The sequence below is a fragment of the Musca domestica genome, unplaced genomic scaffold, assembly GCF_030504385.1.
Source record: "Musca domestica strain aabys unplaced genomic scaffold, Musca_domestica.polishedcontigs.V.1.1 18, whole genome shotgun sequence".
Lineage (NCBI taxonomy): Eukaryota > Metazoa > Arthropoda > Insecta > Diptera > Muscidae > Musca > Musca domestica.
In genome coordinates, this window is record NW_026712238.1 from 14,160,375 (window position 1) to 14,179,845 (window position 19,471).

The following is a 19,471-nucleotide window of genomic DNA, read 5'->3' on the forward strand; positions in this document are numbered from 1 at the left end:
AGCAGAAAAAAAATCCTGATACACAATTGGACATGACTGGGAAGAGCGATAAGGACAGGGAAGAATTCTAGCATTTTTGCACAACAACTAACAACTATCTGCGTAGTGCTCAGTGACATAGTTTCGAAAGCGAAATCTTCCAAAATGGATTAGGACATAAGAGGGCTTCTAACATGTTGTAGTATTGTAGGGTATCACATGGTCGGCCCCGCACTACTTTAGCCTTTGCTTACTTGTTTAAATATAATACATTGTTGTATTTTTTAAACTTTTTTCACTTTCCTCCAATTTGCTTAAAATGTTTTTGTAATATCACTGTCCACCTGGAAAACTAAAAGTGGATAGTATTCGGCTTGTAGATCCCAAAATCCCAAATAGTTTCGGGTCCTTTGGACCCCTATTGCCTTGGTCATACACAAGGGACCCCAATAAGTTGAGATATATTTCGCAGTATTTAATTAAGAGCTTTGAACATTTATAGATAACTTTGAAATACTTCAAGAAACATGGGTTAAAAATGAGTCATGTCTGCCCGTTTTTGGTATAGGCCCTTTATGAGGGAAAGACAAGTATTTTTCAAGTAGTTTTATACCCTCCACCATAGTATGGAGGGTATATTAAGTTTGTTATTCCGTTTGTAACTCCTCGAAATATACATTTTAGACTCCACAAAGTATGTATATTCTTGATCAGCATAAAATTCTATGTCGATTTAGCGATGTCCGTCCGTCTATCCGTCTGTGGAAATCCCTCTAGCTTCAGAACGAATTAAAGTAGATTGATAGAATTTTACTCAAATGTATATTATGTCTTGAGGACTTTTGATATTGAAAATGGGCCATGTAGGTCCAGATTTTGGTATAGCTCCATATAACGGTACCTCCCGATATTCGGTATTTTCATGATTTTGGCGACATTATTCACCGGAATTGTTTCAAATTTGGTATTTGAAATTCGTAACGGATGCTACAGCCTAAGACGAACAATTGTTTGTGCATGTCCACGTCTTCGTATAGCCCCCATATAACGGTACTACTCTATATTTCGTATTTTGATGATTTTAGCGACATTATTCACCTGAAGTGTTTCCAAGGCAGAAAATTGTCTGTGCATGTCCACATTTTGGTATAGCCCCAATATAATAGTACCTCCCTATGTTGATGATTTTAGCAACATTATTCACCGATTTTTTTTTCAAGTTTCGCATTTGAATATTGTAAGGCTTATGACAAAAGTTGCCTATGAAGGTCCACGTCGTCGTTTAGACCCGAATATAACGGCTACATTTGGTATTTTTAAGATTTTAACAGAACTTTTAACGGATTTTATTTTTTGAAAATTTGCCAAATTTGTTCCAAATGACGGAGGGTATTCAAAGTTCGGCCCGGCCGAATTTACATCTTTACACATCTTTTTTATTTGTTCTATTTAATGTTGGGCAATTTTTGGTACTTGGTGTTATTAAAATTCTAGTTCCATTAGGCAGGTCAAGATATGCTTCAAAAAAAATCTACTTCTATGATTTTAAAAGCTTTTAAAAAGTCCACATTCTATTACCTTTAAGGAGGCTCAAAAAAATCTTTTAAAAAATCCACCTTAAAAAGAATCAATTTTTTGTAATCCACGTTCTACGACCTTTATAGAGATTCAAGATACCAATTGTATATTTTCCATATCAAATCATGTTTTTTAACCATTTCCAATTTTAGATTCTCAGAGGGTAAAATAATTTGTCAATCTGTCTGATTTCTTAAACTTTAGCAGTTTAACTTTTCCGAATACCTGAAAAAATGATATTTTCCATCACTCAATATCATTCAATTTGATCCTTCTAAAAAGTACACAACATATCCTGATAATATATACCAAATTAAAGAAAGTAATAATTATTATATATAACTAGTTCAAAATAGATGTGTCTGAAACAATAATATTTATATTTGCACATCTACATATTTATAATATTCAAATTCGCCAAATCATGTGTTTGCATAATTATCAAAATGTGTCTGTCTGTGACGACGGCAAAACATAAATAATTAAAAATGCAAAACTAGTCAAGGTCAAAAAACTTGAATTTGGCTTAAAGCGATTTACAGTCTTATCAGTTATAGAATATCGAACGAATTCCCCCACAATTTTAGCCAGAAACCTGCATTCGGTTTCTGCTATTCATTAAAAAAATAATATTGCTAACACCATTTATCAATTAATCGCATACATATAGCTTGTCTGAAAATGTATATATGCGACAGTAAGGTTTATGTTTGGAATTTTGTGTTTTGAATACAAAAATAGGTGACAAATTCATAGCCAAAAAAAAACAACAACTTCAATTGATTAACTTGAATGTCATGAACAACTAACACATGTTGTGACGTCTAATGGTATTAGAAGTAATTTCGAATGCATTATGGAGCACACGTAAGTGTTACTTGATTATGAACTTCAGTTTTGGGTACTTTGCAAAAGCATTTTGGGCATGGTATTGAACTTCAAAAAATGTTTGTAAACAGAAAAAACGGCACACAATGCATTCCTTAATTAAAGGGAATCGATTGACAAACGTTAATGGGATTAGCATGATTTACCTCAATGTCATCTTTAATTGAATATTTGAATGAATGATTAATTAGTCGTGTAATTGATAAAGGCATTTTGTGTTGTGTGTGGGTGATCGTGCCGTAGGCCATTTTTGGATGAATATATTTTTTTAATTTATATACATAGCTTTGTGCTTAAGTAGTATATTTAAAAATGGTAAATAAATATTTTTTATTCTTAAATAATTTATTTTGTCACCTGTTGTGGCATTAATACACTATTGCCCAAATGTGGGTTATAACTTGGTCAGGGACAATTTCCTAAATAATTAGGTGTCAAAATCAAGTTGGTCATGCTGTGAATTATATGAAATGTGTTCTGTATCCATTACTCGGATTTTAATGTAGATAGTGTGTATTTATACCCTACAACACCATGTGTTGGGGGTATTATAAGTTTGATTGGCCAAACACCTCGAAATATTGGTTTCCCACATAGGAAAGTATGGATCTTCCTATCCCGCCGAGCTGAGTCGATCTAGCTATGTATGTCCGTCCGTCCGTCTGTCCATGTTAATTTGTAACCACTCTACAGGTCGCAATTATGGCCCGATCATCAAGAAATTTAGAGAGGAGGTGGGGCTAGGGCCGGAATAGAAGCCTATTGCTTTTGCAGATGATCGCATAATATTTAGGGGTTCCAATGAAACAAAAAAAAGAAAAATTTTCCTGATCACACAATTAAAGGCCAGGGAAGAAATCTAGCATTTTGGATGACCATTGGATTATATTTAGCTGTAAAATGGACCCCAACAACTAACAGCACGACGGAGTCCGTAAATATTGGACAAATGTCACTGGTCAAAATGCTAGTGGTAATATCTGGTCAGTGCTCTATGACATAATTTCAAAAGCGAAATCTTCCAAAATTGATTTGGATATAAAGACGCTTCTAACATATTGTATTGTTGTAGGATATTACATGATCGGTCCCGCACGATTATAGCCTTTGCTTACTTGTTATCGAATGCATTGAGTTATTTGGAAGTAGACCATCTGTGAAACTACGTTTTTGCGTCATTGGAAGCATCGAACTGACTTTGGGGCAATAAATCGGAGTCTGTTGACTCCCACCCTCTTTCATTTTGCACATATGCGATAAAGACCGAGGAATTTTATTTTTCATTCGACATTCCAAAATATCAATATTATCGGGACTACCGGTTAATAAACAAAATCACAATGAGTTGAAAGATCTCAGATAAAAAAAAAATAAAATGGTGAGAATTCCTATTTTTCGGTAAAGTAAACGTCTTTAAAAATAAAGGGGAATTTCAGATGTTTTTCGACAAATAATCTCTCTAAGACCCCATAAAGTATACCGATTTTTGATCAACATAAAATTAAAGTAAGAATTAGCTATGTCTGCCGATATTCCGACATTCAGGTCACATAATTTGGTATGGAGATTTGAGATTTGGAAACAAGTTATGTTTGGCATTGAAAATGCACTACATCTGGTTTAAGTGTAACAGTATCTCCTAACTATTGGCCACAATTCTATCTGCCAAAATTTTTCAAAAATGCACTGGGGCTCATATTGGGTAAATCTGGAGTTTTCACATTTCTAGAAAATTTAAGCAAAGGCTATGGGTGTGTGGAGCCGAATATGTGATACCCTACAACACTATAATATGTTGGAAGCCTCCTTATGTCAATATTCATTTTTGAAAATTACGCTATTGAGCCCTGCCCAGCTTTTTGACCGGTGGCATTTGTCCAATATTTACGCATTACGTCGTGGTGTTTGGTGTTCAAAACAATTCCACACGAAAGCTGTGGTCCATTTTTAAGCTAAACCTCATTTTGTAACCATGGTAATCCACCATGCTAGACTCCTTCCCTGTCTTTAACTCTCTTCTCATACATCATCGGCGTCGATGGGTATTCAATTATGACCTGTATAGCTACTGCAAAATCAGGAACATTTTAATTTTTTGGTTCATGTGAACCCCTAAATGTATAGGCTTTAATTCTGATCCTAACCCTACCCCCATACAAAATTTCGTAAGGATCGGACAATAATTGCGACCTCAACGAATACAGGGTGAGATGAAAAAACTTCAAACAAACTTCAGACTGCTGTCATTTCTAAGCCACTCGTCCGACAGCTGTTAAAATTATTCCAATGACAGCAAAATTATTCCAGTTATATTGTTTACAAGCGTACAATCGCATTTTGGTGAGAATTTTCCAGAAAAAAAATTATTCGTGATGGAATTCAAGCCTGATGGTGTGACTTCTTTATATTTGGCTGGAAAACCACAAGTGGCTATCGTTACAGCACTCCAGCATTTAAATGTGAATAAATTTTTTGTGTCTCGTACCACCGCTCGTTACCAAGATACTGGTAGCGTAGCCCGACGTCAAGGAAGTGGACGGGAGAAAACAGCAACATCAGCGGAAACAGTTCGAAAAGTAAAGAAGCGACTTGATCGGAACCCGCGTCGCAGTGACAGAAAAATGGCTCGTAAGCTGAACATATCGCAATATTCCATTCAGCAAATATTGAAAAATGAGCTAGGGGTAAAGCCATTGAAATTCCAAAAAGTGCAAGAACTTACACCGCAACAGAAAGAAAAAATAGACTCAAAAGGGCTAAAGAGTTGCTTCGCTTGGCCGAAAGTGTTGATCTGCCGAATTCGGGTTTCTCCGATGAGAAAACATTCGTTGTCCAGCAGTTTTAAACGAACAAAATTATCGTGTTTACTTGCCAAAGAGGTCAGCTGAAAATGTACGCCTTCAGTTGGCCACCAAAACTCAAGCGCCGGCCATGGTGATGGTGTGGGCCGCCATAACAGCCGATGGTCACTCTCCGCTCGTATAATTCGACCGTGGCATCATAATAAATGCCGAATATTATCGCGAAAATATTCTGGAGGATACAGGAGGACTCAGGACCAGCGCACCCAAGCACGCGTCACCCAAGAATGGTTACAAAATGAGGTTCCTCGCTTCATTTTCAGCGCACAATGGCTACCAAAATCTCCAGATACCAATCCGTTGGACTATTGTGTCTGGAGTATTTTGGAAAGCAAGGTTGGCACTAAAAAATACCAAGGTGTCGATCACCTCAAGCAAACGCTTCGCCGGGAATGGGCCAAAATACCGCAGAGCAACATTCGGGCAACGTGTGACGGTTTCATTGGCCGTTTAAAGGCCATAATTCGTGCCAAAGGTGACCAATTCGAACAAATCTATTTTTTTTTTCTAAAATTTGATGCTATTTCCGACATTTTTTGCTTTCATTCAAGAAAATTAAAAAAACAGTAAAGAAGGTCTTAAAGTCGGGCGGGGCCGACTTTATGATACCCTACACCACTTTGCTAATTTAGTAGAGCTCCACATAACAATTAAAAGTTTTTATGGGAGAATTCGCGCTATGATTATTATTATAATTTAAAGTTCAAAAGACTAAATATGCTGAAGCATTTGTATCTTTTAAATTCGGACTTTTATTGCCCATTTGATATATATGGGAGCTATATCCAAATCTGAACCGATATTGATAAAATTTGGCAAAGATATTACTGAACTGTATTTCATATATTTCCCTGAATATCGTTGTTACGGAGTGCAAATTTGGTATGGCTGTGGGTAACAAATATAACAAATCGGATGGGCAATATATATGGGGGCTATAGCTACATCTGAACCGATCTTCACCAAATTTGACATACTAGCTTTTAGACTCAATTCGGTCGTAAGTGTCAAATTTCATCTCATTTGGGTAAATATTAGACGTTTGGTGCACAATAAAAGGTAAATCGGACGAATTTATATATGGGAGATATATCCTAATCCGAACCGACCTCGATAAAATTAAGCAAATGTATTTCTGAACTGTATTTGCTATATTTCCCCAAATATTGTTGTTACAGAGTGCATATTACGGCTGCGGAGGACAAAAATAACAAATCGGATGAACAATATATATATGGGAGCTATAGCTATATCTGAACCGATTTCGATCAAATTTGGCATACTTATTTTCAGGCCTAATTTGGTTGTATGTGCAAAATTCCATACTATTCGGCCTGATATTACACGTTTGGTGCACAATAAAAGGCAAATCGGACGAAGATATATATGGGAGATATATCTTAATTTTTACCGATTATCTCCAATTTCAATGGGGTTCGTCCTTGGGCCAAACAAATGATTTGTGCAAAATTTTATCTGGATCGGGTTATAAATGTGAACTGTACTTTCTTCACAAAAATACATGGACAGACGGACGGACGGACAGACGGACGGACATGCATAAATCGACTCAGAATGTGATTCTATGCAGATCATCAAAATGAACTATGGGTCTATCTCGTTTCCTTTTGCCTGTTACAAACAAATGCACAATGACATAATATCCTGACCACCTTGTAATGTAGGGTATAAAAATGTAAAAATTATGGCGTTTGACTTTGTTGCAGTTTTTTTATCTCACCCTGTATGTGGTGTAGGGTGTAAAGAGTGGAGAGTAAATTGGGTGTAAATTTTTCACTATTCCTCGACATCCACTCGAACAATGCTAAAACATATACAGGGGGCTATACAAAATTCGCCCTCATTTATGTAACCATTTTCAATACCAAAAAGCGAAGGATTTCAAGCTCATTTGGACGCAATCTTATCCATATACTCAAATCCGTTTGCAGTTAGAGTTATTTTCACACATAATTTAATGGAGTTACAATTTCCGCTGCCGGAGAATGTTTAGCATTTAACTATTTCGAATTAAACTCGTATGGAATACTCTGTGAATAACAAATATCAGGCCCATGTTTTTTTAAGGTTTTCAGAAATCACTTTTTCACAATTCCTACAAGTTTGAAATATAATGTGTCCTTGAAATATTTGAAATTACACTTTCCCACAATAGCCGAATTTACTCACCCAAAAGCAACTCCATCACATTCCATAACAACCATATATCTGCTACAAAAACCAAAATTACATAAGTATGATAGTAATGGATACCGGATGTAGTAGATCATTGATCTTCAAAAATAGGATGTACCTTTAGGTTATGAAATAATGGTCATATTAAAGACAATTTAGAGCAAACTCTTCACGTGGCATACGTCGACAGGAAAGCTAATTAATAATGAATCTTTTCCGACAACAACTTTTAAAAAATAAATGATGTTTCTCCCATTGGCTATATTGTCATTATAACTGACCTTAGCTAATTATTTCTCTGTTTGTAAATGATTTAAATATGAGTGGTTGGAATTTGTAGGTGTTATCACGGAAAATACCATTAAGGGAGGCCATCATTAAATATTAGTTATCATTTGGAAATTATGATTTGAAGTTGGCGGGATCGATACCAACACTGTTTCCATCATTCATCCGTTCCGTCCCTCCTCTCTCCCAAATAATGAAATGCGCAAAACGAGTAAGCCGGCATTTCTGTTGCGCCTGATATGTCTCTCTCTTTGTTAAGTGGGTCATTTACACTTTCATTGTAAAATTCAAAGCACTTAATGACTGACTGACAGACCGTCATGCTGAACTGAACAAGAGGTTTATCGAATGTTTGTTGTTAAGCATTTTGCTAAAGTTAAAAAAAATGGCTACATTCAATGGTATTTCTGTCCGTGTGTCTGCCTGTCGGTATGTTAATGCTACAGGTGATGGTTTTATGTTGGTATTTGTTTGTGGGTTTATTTGTTGGTGTTGATTTTTATTTTAATAATAGTGTGCAGTTTACCTCAGGTAAAATTAAAAAAAAATTAAATAATTTTTGCATAAAAAATTGTTGTTCACATTTTGTAAAACACGAGATATTGCATAAGGTGAAATTAACTGTTATTCGGTGATGTGATACCCTACGTTTGTAAGAGTAATTTTGGCCATCGATTTGTAACTCATCAAGTTTTGTGAAGTTCTATGTGTATGTTCTATGTAATGGATGGAGAAAAGTCATTTACTACGTCTAACAAGGTAATGAAGTATCAGTCGCTGAGCGTTTTCGTAAATAAAGTTTTGAACTACATTTTTAAAACGATTTCTAAAATTGCGTTACCAAATTCTTCTCTACATAAGTTATTCAAAAATATAACCCTATTTTCAATATAGATACTATATTCAGATTTTTGTATTAATTTTTGGAAATACTAGAAAAGTTGGATATGAAAAAAATACATAAACCCACTTAAATTTCCAATTTAAATATATTTCCAATTTGGATATATATGTTGCATTGTGTTGGTAATTGATGTTCTCTGGAATGAGTGAACCAAAATTGTTTCTGCAAATTTCATGAGAAAGATGAGGTTTTTATGCCTAAACGGTTTTTGGTAATTGATACTGTAAGTGTACTTAAAGTACTAAAAGGTACTAAAAAATTGTAACCAAACGGATAGAGATGGAAATTTGGATTGAGGGTTTCTGTCAGGGTGCAGCATAGATGTACTAAAGGGTTTTTGGCAATTCGAACTTTAAGGTTACGAAAAGTTCTAAAATGGTACTAAACTTCTACATTGGTACCATTTGGTATTATGTGAACGGATAGTGCTAAAAAGTTCAAAATTGGTATGAGAATCAAAATGGGTATGAAGGTGGTTTTGGAAATGTGTACTAAGTGTGCTACTGTACTAAATGGTACTAAATTTGGAACAGCTTGTTTTAGGGTGAACGTATGGAGCCGAAATTTTATGTTAAGGTCCCTATGGGTGGTAAGTTTGTATTAAAAATGAGATTTTGGATGAAGGAATGGAACATAAGTTCTGAAATTAGATTTATAGTTCACTGTTGGTGTCTATGGTTTTGGAAATGTGTACCATAATTGTAATGGTACTGGTTGAAGGAACAGAGATAAAATCCTTAAATTTGATATTTAGGTAACTCTTTGTGTCTGAGGCCGAAATATGAAGGTGATTGCGGAAATAAGTACTATAGTTGTTCGAAAAGTACGAAATTGAACTAAATTTGGTATTGGGTGAAGGTATGGAGCTCAAATCATGAAATTTTATATTGCGACAACTGATGGTGTCTAGGATTGAATATGGAACGGTTTAGCAATTTAGTACTATAATTCTACGAAAAGTACTAAATGGTACTAAATTTGGATCACTGCTGGTGTCTAGAGTGGAGAGATGTAGATTGTTTTGGATATGCGTAATAAATGTTACTAAATTTGGTATTGGGTGGTATATCTAAATATCTCTCTATATATATATATACATGAGGTTCCAGAATGGGTGTGCCGATATCTATCAACATCACACCAGATCTTGTTATTAGAAACAATAGAAGCTTAGAAAAAATGAAATGCTTATTTCGCATTCCATGAAAGATACAATTATTAAAAATTTTTACATGTTGTGGGGTGGGTGGCGTGGCAGTGCTACCAGTAGGACTGCACCGATGTATCCCATCTTCACACAATATATTGTGTTAAAAAAATACTGAGTTGTTTGACATCTGAAGAGAGTCGGGTGCTTATTTAGCATTTTCTGAGAGTTATAATTATTTAAAGTTTCGACCCTTGTGGGGGAGGTAGGTAGAAGGAGTAGGTGGATGTATCCCATCTCCTCCGTACTTGATCTTGTGCAAGTGGAAATATTAGGATGTGTCACGTTTGAATAGAATCGGATACCTAAAATGTTGAAAAGTTATGGAGGAGCTACCAAAAGGAGTTGGTCCTCTCTATCCGTTCATGATACTTGATCTAGTGTTGGTAAAAGAATTGTTATGTGTAAGATTTGAAGGCCATGGCACTCTTATTTCACATTTTATAAGAGACACGGTTATTTAATATTTTGACCCTTTGTGGGTCACATTGTATGGTGATGAAAATTTTGAGATATTCGGAATTTTAAGACAATCCGACTCATATTTCTCATTTTAAAATGTATTTTATCATTATTCAAAATGTTGATCCTTCGTGGGGGAGGCACTTGATAAAGTGGGCCGGTATATTCCATTTTTGCACCTGACTAGCATTGATAAAAATATTTGAATTTTCAAACTTTTTTCAAAACTGGGCGACTCTTTCTTACTCTATAAAGAAAAATTGTTTTCTGTGAAATGTGTACCTTTTCTGGGGGAGGTACCGGAAGGAGTGGACCGATATTGCCCATTTCCGAACTCGATCTAAGTTTGATAATAATATTACGATGTGCCAAGTTTGAATGAAATCGGATACTCTCTTCGAGAGTTATCGTACGGATGCCAGACGGATGGACGGACACCAACAGATTGGCTCCAAATGTCCTGAAATGTTCTAGGGTTATTTCGATAAGACACGTTTTGGCCGTAACAAATGATATATAACCTATGTAGCCATATGGCAGAGGGCATAATGAAGGAATAGAGCTGATCTTCTGAGTTTTGCTACAATTGTCACTGTGGGTTGGACAATGGGCAAGGCGTGAAGGATAGAGTTAGCATTTGCTTTGTTCCAGATCCTGAAAGAATCTACTAGTTTTGCGTTTTTTCGATTATCATAAAGGGAATGTCGGTTATCGTTATGAAACTATTTACATTTTTGCAGATCAGGAACAGACCAATTATAAATTTTTATATTAGAATTAGAGATTGGGAAATATGAAGTATATAGAGGAGGAACAATACTAAATGGTACTAAATTTGGTATACAGTGTAGGATAAAAGCTAGAATTGTTCCTTTTGGTCACCGTGCTATGGAGGCCTAAAATTTGACTAAAAATATAAAAATTTAAATGTTGAAATCTGACGAACTCAAGGACTTACAGCTTTTTTCTTGCAAAGAAAAATTAGCACTGATATCTGGTGACCTCTTTGCATCTAATTGTTTATGTAGTTATAATACTTTTTGTGTAATCACCTTTTGAATTCGAGAAGTCAAATTTCAATCGCTTTTCTCAAAACGAAGTTTTTTGAGATGTGACACAATTTGTCAAAAAAAAAAAAAAAATGATGTGCCTTTTAATGATGTGATGTGCATTTAAGTTTTCCTTCAATTTCTCCCACCCAAGTAACGATATTTCCATATTTTGTCCCAGTTCATTTAAGGTGGCATTGAATATCACATAGTCGCTCCCGTCATACAATCACTCACCACCTATTACCACTAGAACCTCTCCACTTGATATTCTGTTCACGTTTTTCTTTTCAACTTCCACAATTCTTTTTAAGCCAGAATTTCATAGATATACATGATTGCAATTGTGTTTAATGCCTTCTTTTCAACAAAGCGTGCCAACAGTCGGCCTTGACTTGTGCCAAAAAAAAAAATAAATAAAAATAAAAACAAAGCTTAAAACAGACTCTTATTTTCGTCTATCTATACTGCAATCGATATGTTTGTTGTATTTTGAAAAACCACTTCACTTGTGTGACGAAAACAGTAATGCATGCATGATGTGTACAAGTATGAGTGTGACGTCAGAATTCTGCAGGGTAATAGTATAAAATAAAGTAGAAACAATTGAAATCAAAAACTATGAAGATCAAATTCGCGAATTTCGATAAGTAACTCCGAACTTATTTGGGGTTCCAATCGATGATATGGCAGATAAATGTGGATGTTTTTAATTTTATAATACGATAAAGTTGTAAAACTTTTTATATATATAAGACAACAAATTAAATATAGCAAAACTAGTAGACACATCCTGGTTCTGGAACAGAGAAAATCTTATTATTTATAAACTGTCTACCTATATCGGGATTATTATAAGTATTCGGAATTGCAGATTTTAATATCGAAACTTTTTTACTTCTAGTTGTGGAAAATTTATATACAAAATCCAAAACACCTCCTTTGGCCCAATTTTTTGCTTGTTTCACAAAAAAAAATAAATAAATAAATAAAAAAAATAAAATATAACCAGTAATGTCCCTACACCACTTTGCACATTTAGTAGAGCTTCACATAACAAATAAAAGTTTTATTATATGATTATAGTAATCATTAAAAGTCCAAGGGAACTAATATATGGGAGGAATATCCTCCTCTGAATCTATTTCTACTAAAATTGTCGAGGCATTTGCACCTTTTCAATTCGAACTTGTATTATCCATTTGGTGCACAATTGACTTGAAATCGGATAGATTTATATGAGAGCTATATCTAAATCTGAACCGATCTTTAGCAAAGGTATTTCTGAGCAGTATTTGATATATTTCCTCGAATATCGTTACTACGGAGTCCATATTACGTCTATGCAGGGCTAATTCAACAAATCGGATGAACAATATGTATGGGAGCTATATCAAAATCCGAACCGATTTCCACCAAATATGACAAAAAATTAGAAAAAAAATTGACCGGTTTCTAGACTCAATTTGGTCGTAAGTACCAAATTCCATTCCATTTGGGCTAATATTAGACGTTTGGTGCACAATAAAAGACAAATCGGACGAAGATATATATGGGAGCTATATCCAAATATTAACAGATCTCGATAAAACTTTGCAAGGGTCTTTCTGAGTTATATTTTATATATTTCCCCAAATATCGTTGTTACAGAATGCATATTACGGGTGCGGAGGATAAAAATAACAAATCTGATGAACACTATATATGGGAGCTATATCTAAATCTGAACCGATTTCGATCAAATTTGGCATACTTATTTTCAGGCCCAATCTGGTCGTAAGTGCAAAATTCCATACTTTTTGGGCTGATATTACAAGTTTGGTGAACAATATAAGGAAAATTGGACGAAAATATATATGCCTAAACTTTGACTGATTATCTCCAATTTCAATAGGGTTCGTCCTTGGGTCAAACAAATTATTTGTGCAAAATTTCATCTGAATCGGGCAATAAATGCGACCTGTACTGTGTTTACAAAAATACATGGACAGACAGAATGTGATTCTATGCTGATCATCAAAAGGAACTATGGGTCTATCTCGTTTCCTTTTGTCTGTTACAAACAAATGCACAAAGACATAATAACTTGATCACCTTGTGGTGTAGGATATAAAAAATAAAAAAAGTTGAAAGATTTTTCTCGATTACCTTACCATATAAAGAAATAATGAAAAAACCCTATTCCTCTATTTTTATAAAATTTTACATTAATAATAATTGTTATTGTTAATATGTTATTTTGCGGCTGTCAGTACTTTCAGTTTAGTACTGAATACAATATTTTCCTATAATGCGGATATGATTAAGTATTATTAAAATAAATTGAAATTATGAATGTCTGAAACATATTTATCGTAATGGATGAGTAAATTCAAATGAGCCGCATTAACGTTGAGTTGATATATCTTCAAAAACTTGCATACTATCAAAATTAGTACCAGGCACGCGTTTTATTTCAAAGTTTGAATTTGCATGTGAACTCGTTTACTTTCAAACACTAAAATAAATGAAATGAAGATTTTGAAAGATGATTATCTTATTGAATTTCCGAAAGGGTGTCTATCAATATAAATTATTTCAAATAGTATTGGATTTATATTTTTGAAAATATTTTGGTTGATCTAGTATCTATAACAAAATTCTCATATTAAAAAAAATCAATATAATTTGGTAAATTTATTTTTGTACCGATTTCCGTTACACATTCTAAATTTGGAGACTGCATCAATAACCGATCAATAGATATGTGTAATCAAAAACTAAATTTTCTGGAGATACCCCCGATTCGGATGCTACATCTCCAGTTCCAAGTGGAATTTTCAAATTGAATATAGCCTATGTAACTTTAAGGTGATGCTATAGTATACATGGACATTTTCAGGAAAATCCGTTTAGCAGTTTTTAAGTCTATAGATTACAAACAGACAAACAATCAATCATAAGGTCTTCTGTCAACTGAAATCCCTTTGAAAGTACTTATACAAGGTAAGATGAAAAAACTGCTACCAACTTCAGACTGCTGTCATTTCTAGGCCACTCGCTGTTAAAATTATTTCAGTGACAGCTCATTATATTGTTAACGCTTGTTAATAATATAATGAGCTGTCACAAAAGCATTTTGGTGAGAATTTTCCAGAAAAACAGTTATTCGTGATAGAATTCAAGCGTGATAGTGTGATTTCTTTATATTTGGCTGGAAAACCACAAGTGGCTATCGTTAGAACACTCCAGCATTTAAATGGTTCGAAAAGTAAAGAAGCGACTTGATCGAAACCGGAGTCGCAGTGGTCGAAAAATGGCTCGTTAGCTGAAAATATCGCAATATTCTATTCGACAAATATTGAAAAATGGGCTCGGGGTAAAGCCATTGAAATTCCAAAAAGTGCAACAACTTACACTGCAACAGAAAGAAAATAGACTCAAAAGAGCTAAAGAGTTGCTTCGCTTGGCCGAAAGTGGTGAACTGCCGAATTTGGTCTTCTCCGATGTGAAAACATTCGTTGTCCAGCAATTTGTAAACAAACAAAATGATCAATCTTGTTTTCATGCCAAAGAGGTCAGGTGAAAATATGCAACTTCAGAACTCAAGCGCCAGCCATGGTGATGGTGTGGGCCACCATAACAGCCGATGGTCGCTCCCCGCTCGTATTAATCGACCGTGGCATCAGAATAAATGCCGAATATTATCGCGAAAATATTCTGGAGGGTGTATTAAAGCCATGGTCACGCAAACATTTTGGCCGCAGACCTTGCACATTCTAACAGGACTCAGCACCATCGCACTCAGCACACGCCACCTAAGAATGGTTACAAAATGAGGTTCCCCGCTTCATTTATAGCGCACAATGGCCACCAAAATCTCCGGATAACAATCCGTTGGACTATTGTGTCTGGAGTATTTAGTTGATCACCTCAAGCAAGCGCTTCTCCGAGAATGGGCCAAACTGCCGCAAAGCAACATTCGGGCAGCGTGTAACGGTTTCATTGGCCATTTGAAGGCCATAATTCGTGCCAAACAAATCTAAACTTATTCTAAAATGTTATGCTATTTTCGACATTTTTTGCTTTCATTCAATAAAAATTAAAAAAAATGGAAAAATTATGGCGTTTGACTTTGTTGCAGTTATTTTTATCTCACCCTGTAATATTTGAAAATTTCAATTAAAAATATCCTCGTTTGAATGGATTTTTTTTACAGCTTATAGTCAAAAATCTACTCAATAATTGGTGAGGAATTTAAAGTTGTTATACAAGTTTTGATTGATACAAGTATTGGAATTTGCAAAATTTTCTCAAAAATTGGATGAACCTTCTTCATGGCTATACAAAAGTTTGACCTATTGTGGGACCAGAAGGAGTGAATTGATATCTACCATCTTCACAACATATCTTGAATTGATAAAAATATGAAATATGTCGAATCCGCATTTTACGAACTTCATCTTTTTTCAAATTTTGATCCGTTGTGGGGGAGCTACCAGACGGAGTATACCGATACATCACATCTTCTTACCACCATCTTCTGTTAATAAGAATATTGGGATGTGTGAAATTTGAAGACAATCGAAGTCTTATTTCATAGTTTATGTGATTTCAAGTTATTCCAAATATCGATCCTTTACGGAGTAGGCCAAAATTTCTCATTTTTGCACCTATCCTACACAATATGCAATGATCCTTACTCTTTCTATGAGGTAAAATATTTTCTTTGGAAAATATTGTCCTTTTGTTTACCAGAAGGAGTAAACAGATATTGGCCACCTCCGAACTCGATCTAAGTTTGACAATAATATTACCATGTACCAAGTTTGGACCAAATCGAGAGTTAACGTGCGCCAGGCAGACAGAAGGACGGACGGTTTTGGAAAAAATAAACATTTTTGTTATCGATTGAAATTTGACTTCCCGAATTGAAAAGGCTATCAAAGAAAAAATATTATAACTACATGGACAAGAATTTGGCATGAATTATGGCCTTCAAACGGCCAATGAAACCGTCACACGCTGCCCGAATGTTGCTCTGCGGTATTTTGGCCCATTTCCGGCGAAGCGCTTGCTTGAGGTGATCGACAATTTGGTATTTTTTAGTGCCAACTTTGTCTTTCAAAATACTCCAGACACGGGTTTCGATCAGGTCGTTTCTTTACTTTTCGACCCATTTCTGCTGATGTTGCTATTTTCTTCCGTCCATTTCCTTGACGTCGGGCTACGCTACCAGAATCACAGCATCGAGCGATGGTACGAGACTTAAAACATTTATTCACATTTAAATGATGGAGTGCTCTAACGATAGCCACTTGTGGTTTTCCAGCCAAATGCAAAGAAATCACACTGTCACGCTTGAATTCCATCACGAATAACTTTTTTTCTGGAAAATTCTCACCAAATTCTTTTGTACGCTTGTGAACAATATAATGAGCTGTTACTGGAATAATTTGAACAGCAGTCGGACGAGTGGCTTGGAAATGACAGTAGTCTGAAGTTGGTTGCAGTTTTTTCATCTTACCCTGTTCCTGTTCCAAATTTAGTACGATTTAGTACACATTTTCAAAATCATCTTCATATATGTAACGTACTTTCAATCTTGATTCTTATTACCTCTATTCATTGACATAATTCCAAATGGTACCATTTTAGAACTGTTCGTAACCCTGAAGTTTGAATTTTCAAAAACTCTTTGTTACAACTATTCTTCATCGGTGACTCTCATTCTAAATTTCAGAATTCTAGCTCATTCCATTTTTCCAATGTTCAATTCAATTTGTAATACATTATAGTACTTTTCGTACCCTTTTAGTAAGAATTTCCAAAAAAAACAGTCTTATCACACGCCTACTCACCAAGACTGGACTTTCGGGCAAAATTTCAAGATTTTAGCTTCAGCCGTTTCGTCTGGGCGTTTATTTGTAGAAAAAAACAAAAACAGAAAAACACTCTTTGAGTAAATGAGAAATATGGACTGAAAGAGGACACTCTCAGTTAACGGGCATCAAGTGATCTTCTATAGTCCACTCCGGAGTCGTTCAAAATATGACGCAGGACTTCGAATCTTGTCAAAGAAGTATTTACACTAACTTCTGAAGCATTCTCCATTAACGATGAATTAGTTAGTCAACGGGCAGGGAGGGGCAAAAGTTCTAGAGGAGGGACAAATGCTAGAGGAATTAATGCTATAGAAAACCAAGTTCAACTCCTTTCTATGTCTAGAAAACCCTTTTCAAATCGGATTTTTTTTCTAATTATTTTAAAGCGGTTTAGTTTTTTTTTTGGCTCAAATACAATAGTTTCCAAGTAATGGGGTTTCATTACTACCAAAAATTTAAATTTTTTTTTTGAAAATTTTCCACTGTTAACTTTTCTTACTCCTTCAGGCGATTGTTCGAAAAGGTTTGTCATAATGACTTGCAAAAAATTTTTAGGTACTCATAATAAATTCAAATTTAAATTTATAAATTCAAACATAATCAACCATGAGAATTTTTTGATCTTCTTTTCTGCCAAATATTCCAAAATCAAACACTATTGATGGCAAACTCGTTATAGAGTGGAAAATTTTATGTTGCTACAGAATTTCTAATGCCACTTACCACTAAAGCCTCCTCGGACATGCTGTATGGATGTTGGCTCAGATTTTAAATAAATTTAATTTTGTTCTGTTTGTTTAATTCCCATATAAACAAATTATGAAAGAAAACACAGGTAAAAGCTAATGTGGGACACGTGAAGTTTGCGAATGCCGGCTCAAAATGTAAAAATAACAATGGCTTGGATAACAAATTTCACATCAAAAACCCCGATCTATGTTTATTAACGTTTTTTTTTTCGTTTCTTTTTTACTACTTTTCTTTGTAGAAATTTTTGATTGTTATTTATTTTGGTTATTCAAATTCGAAATTATGACCATCTGAGATTTGGTTAAGCACGGAACACGGAACACGGGACAACACTCAACACGCAAACACACACGAAGCGACGCTTCAAACGTTTAAATATCGACTGATACTTGGTTATAGACCGACATTGGCTTAATGGCTTTGAACTATGGAAATGTGATGTGGTTGTTGTTTCTACTGCCATTTTTTTAGTACTATAACTACGGCTATGCTCATCTAGGGAACAGAGAGAGAGAGAGAGAGTGAGTGAGAGTCACATAGACCGGAAATAAATTTACCAAAGAAATCAAATCACATCGAATCGAATGTGTGGAGCATACTATTGTAAAACACTAACAACAATCAGTGAATTTGTTGTAGTAAAAATTAATTTAACCATTTTTAATTGTTTTGGTAGTCTAACTTTTGTTTCTGAGGAGGAGACATCGAGCGTCGTTTCAATTTGAGCTGTGCTTTTCCGATACAAAAAAAACGTAAAATAACGTGGCAAACAATGCCGGGGAGCAGCCGATATCTATCTGAGATGCGGCAGCAATCTATGTTCAAACAATCAAAACACACAGACACACACACACCTCAACAAAGCAATAAATGATTCACTATAAATGAATTGCAAAAAACACAGCAGCAACAACAACAACAACGGTAGTCTTCAACAGATGCAAAGTGATAAAAAAAGTTGTTGAGATAAACATCGCAACATCTAAAGTGTCAATTAACAAATAGGGAACGAGGGTCATGTCGAACCATGTGCATTTTGTTGAAATGATTAGCTTGGGAAAATTTCTGATTGGAAATATTCGATTTTTGTTTTGCAAATAATAATTATTTTAGGTGGAAAGTAATTATTCTCTGAGCTCAAAAGTAAGTTAGGAGTGAATAAATTGATTACAGAATTTTAAAACATGTTATGTCTAGACAACGTTAATGAAAGCTTCTTATATCCTCATTCATATGGGTACTGAGGGTATATATCATTTGTTATGACTAAACGCTAGGCCTCTTTGGACCAAATCCGTTTTAGGACCTTTGGATTCGATCTAGAGGTGTCCGTCCGTTCGTCCATCCGTCTGCCGATAATGATATCTATCGAAGGGAGTATCCGATTTGGTCTAAACTTGATACATGGTAATATTATTGCCAAATTTAGATCGAGTTCGGAGATG

The 19,471-nt window shown here is 34.9% G+C and overlaps 1 protein-coding gene across 2 annotated transcripts in view; it reads right to left on the reverse strand.

The window, feature by feature from the left end:
- Nucleotides 1–19,471, reverse strand: part of LOC131800394 (peptide transporter family 1-like) — a 44,962-nt gene that overhangs the window by 12,695 nt on the left and 12,796 nt on the right. Inside the window, exon 1 of one of the 2 annotated variants that reach the window (XM_059120960.1) lies at nt 18,000–18,323. The exons of the other annotated variant lie outside the window; for it this stretch is intronic. Within the exon in view, the coding sequence (XP_058976943.1) occupies nt 18,000–18,020 (21 nt within the window). The 5' untranslated portion in view covers nt 18,021–18,323. Of the gene's footprint in view, nt 1–17,999; nt 18,324–19,471 lie in introns of those variants that run through there. 2 annotated transcript variants of the gene reach the window in all.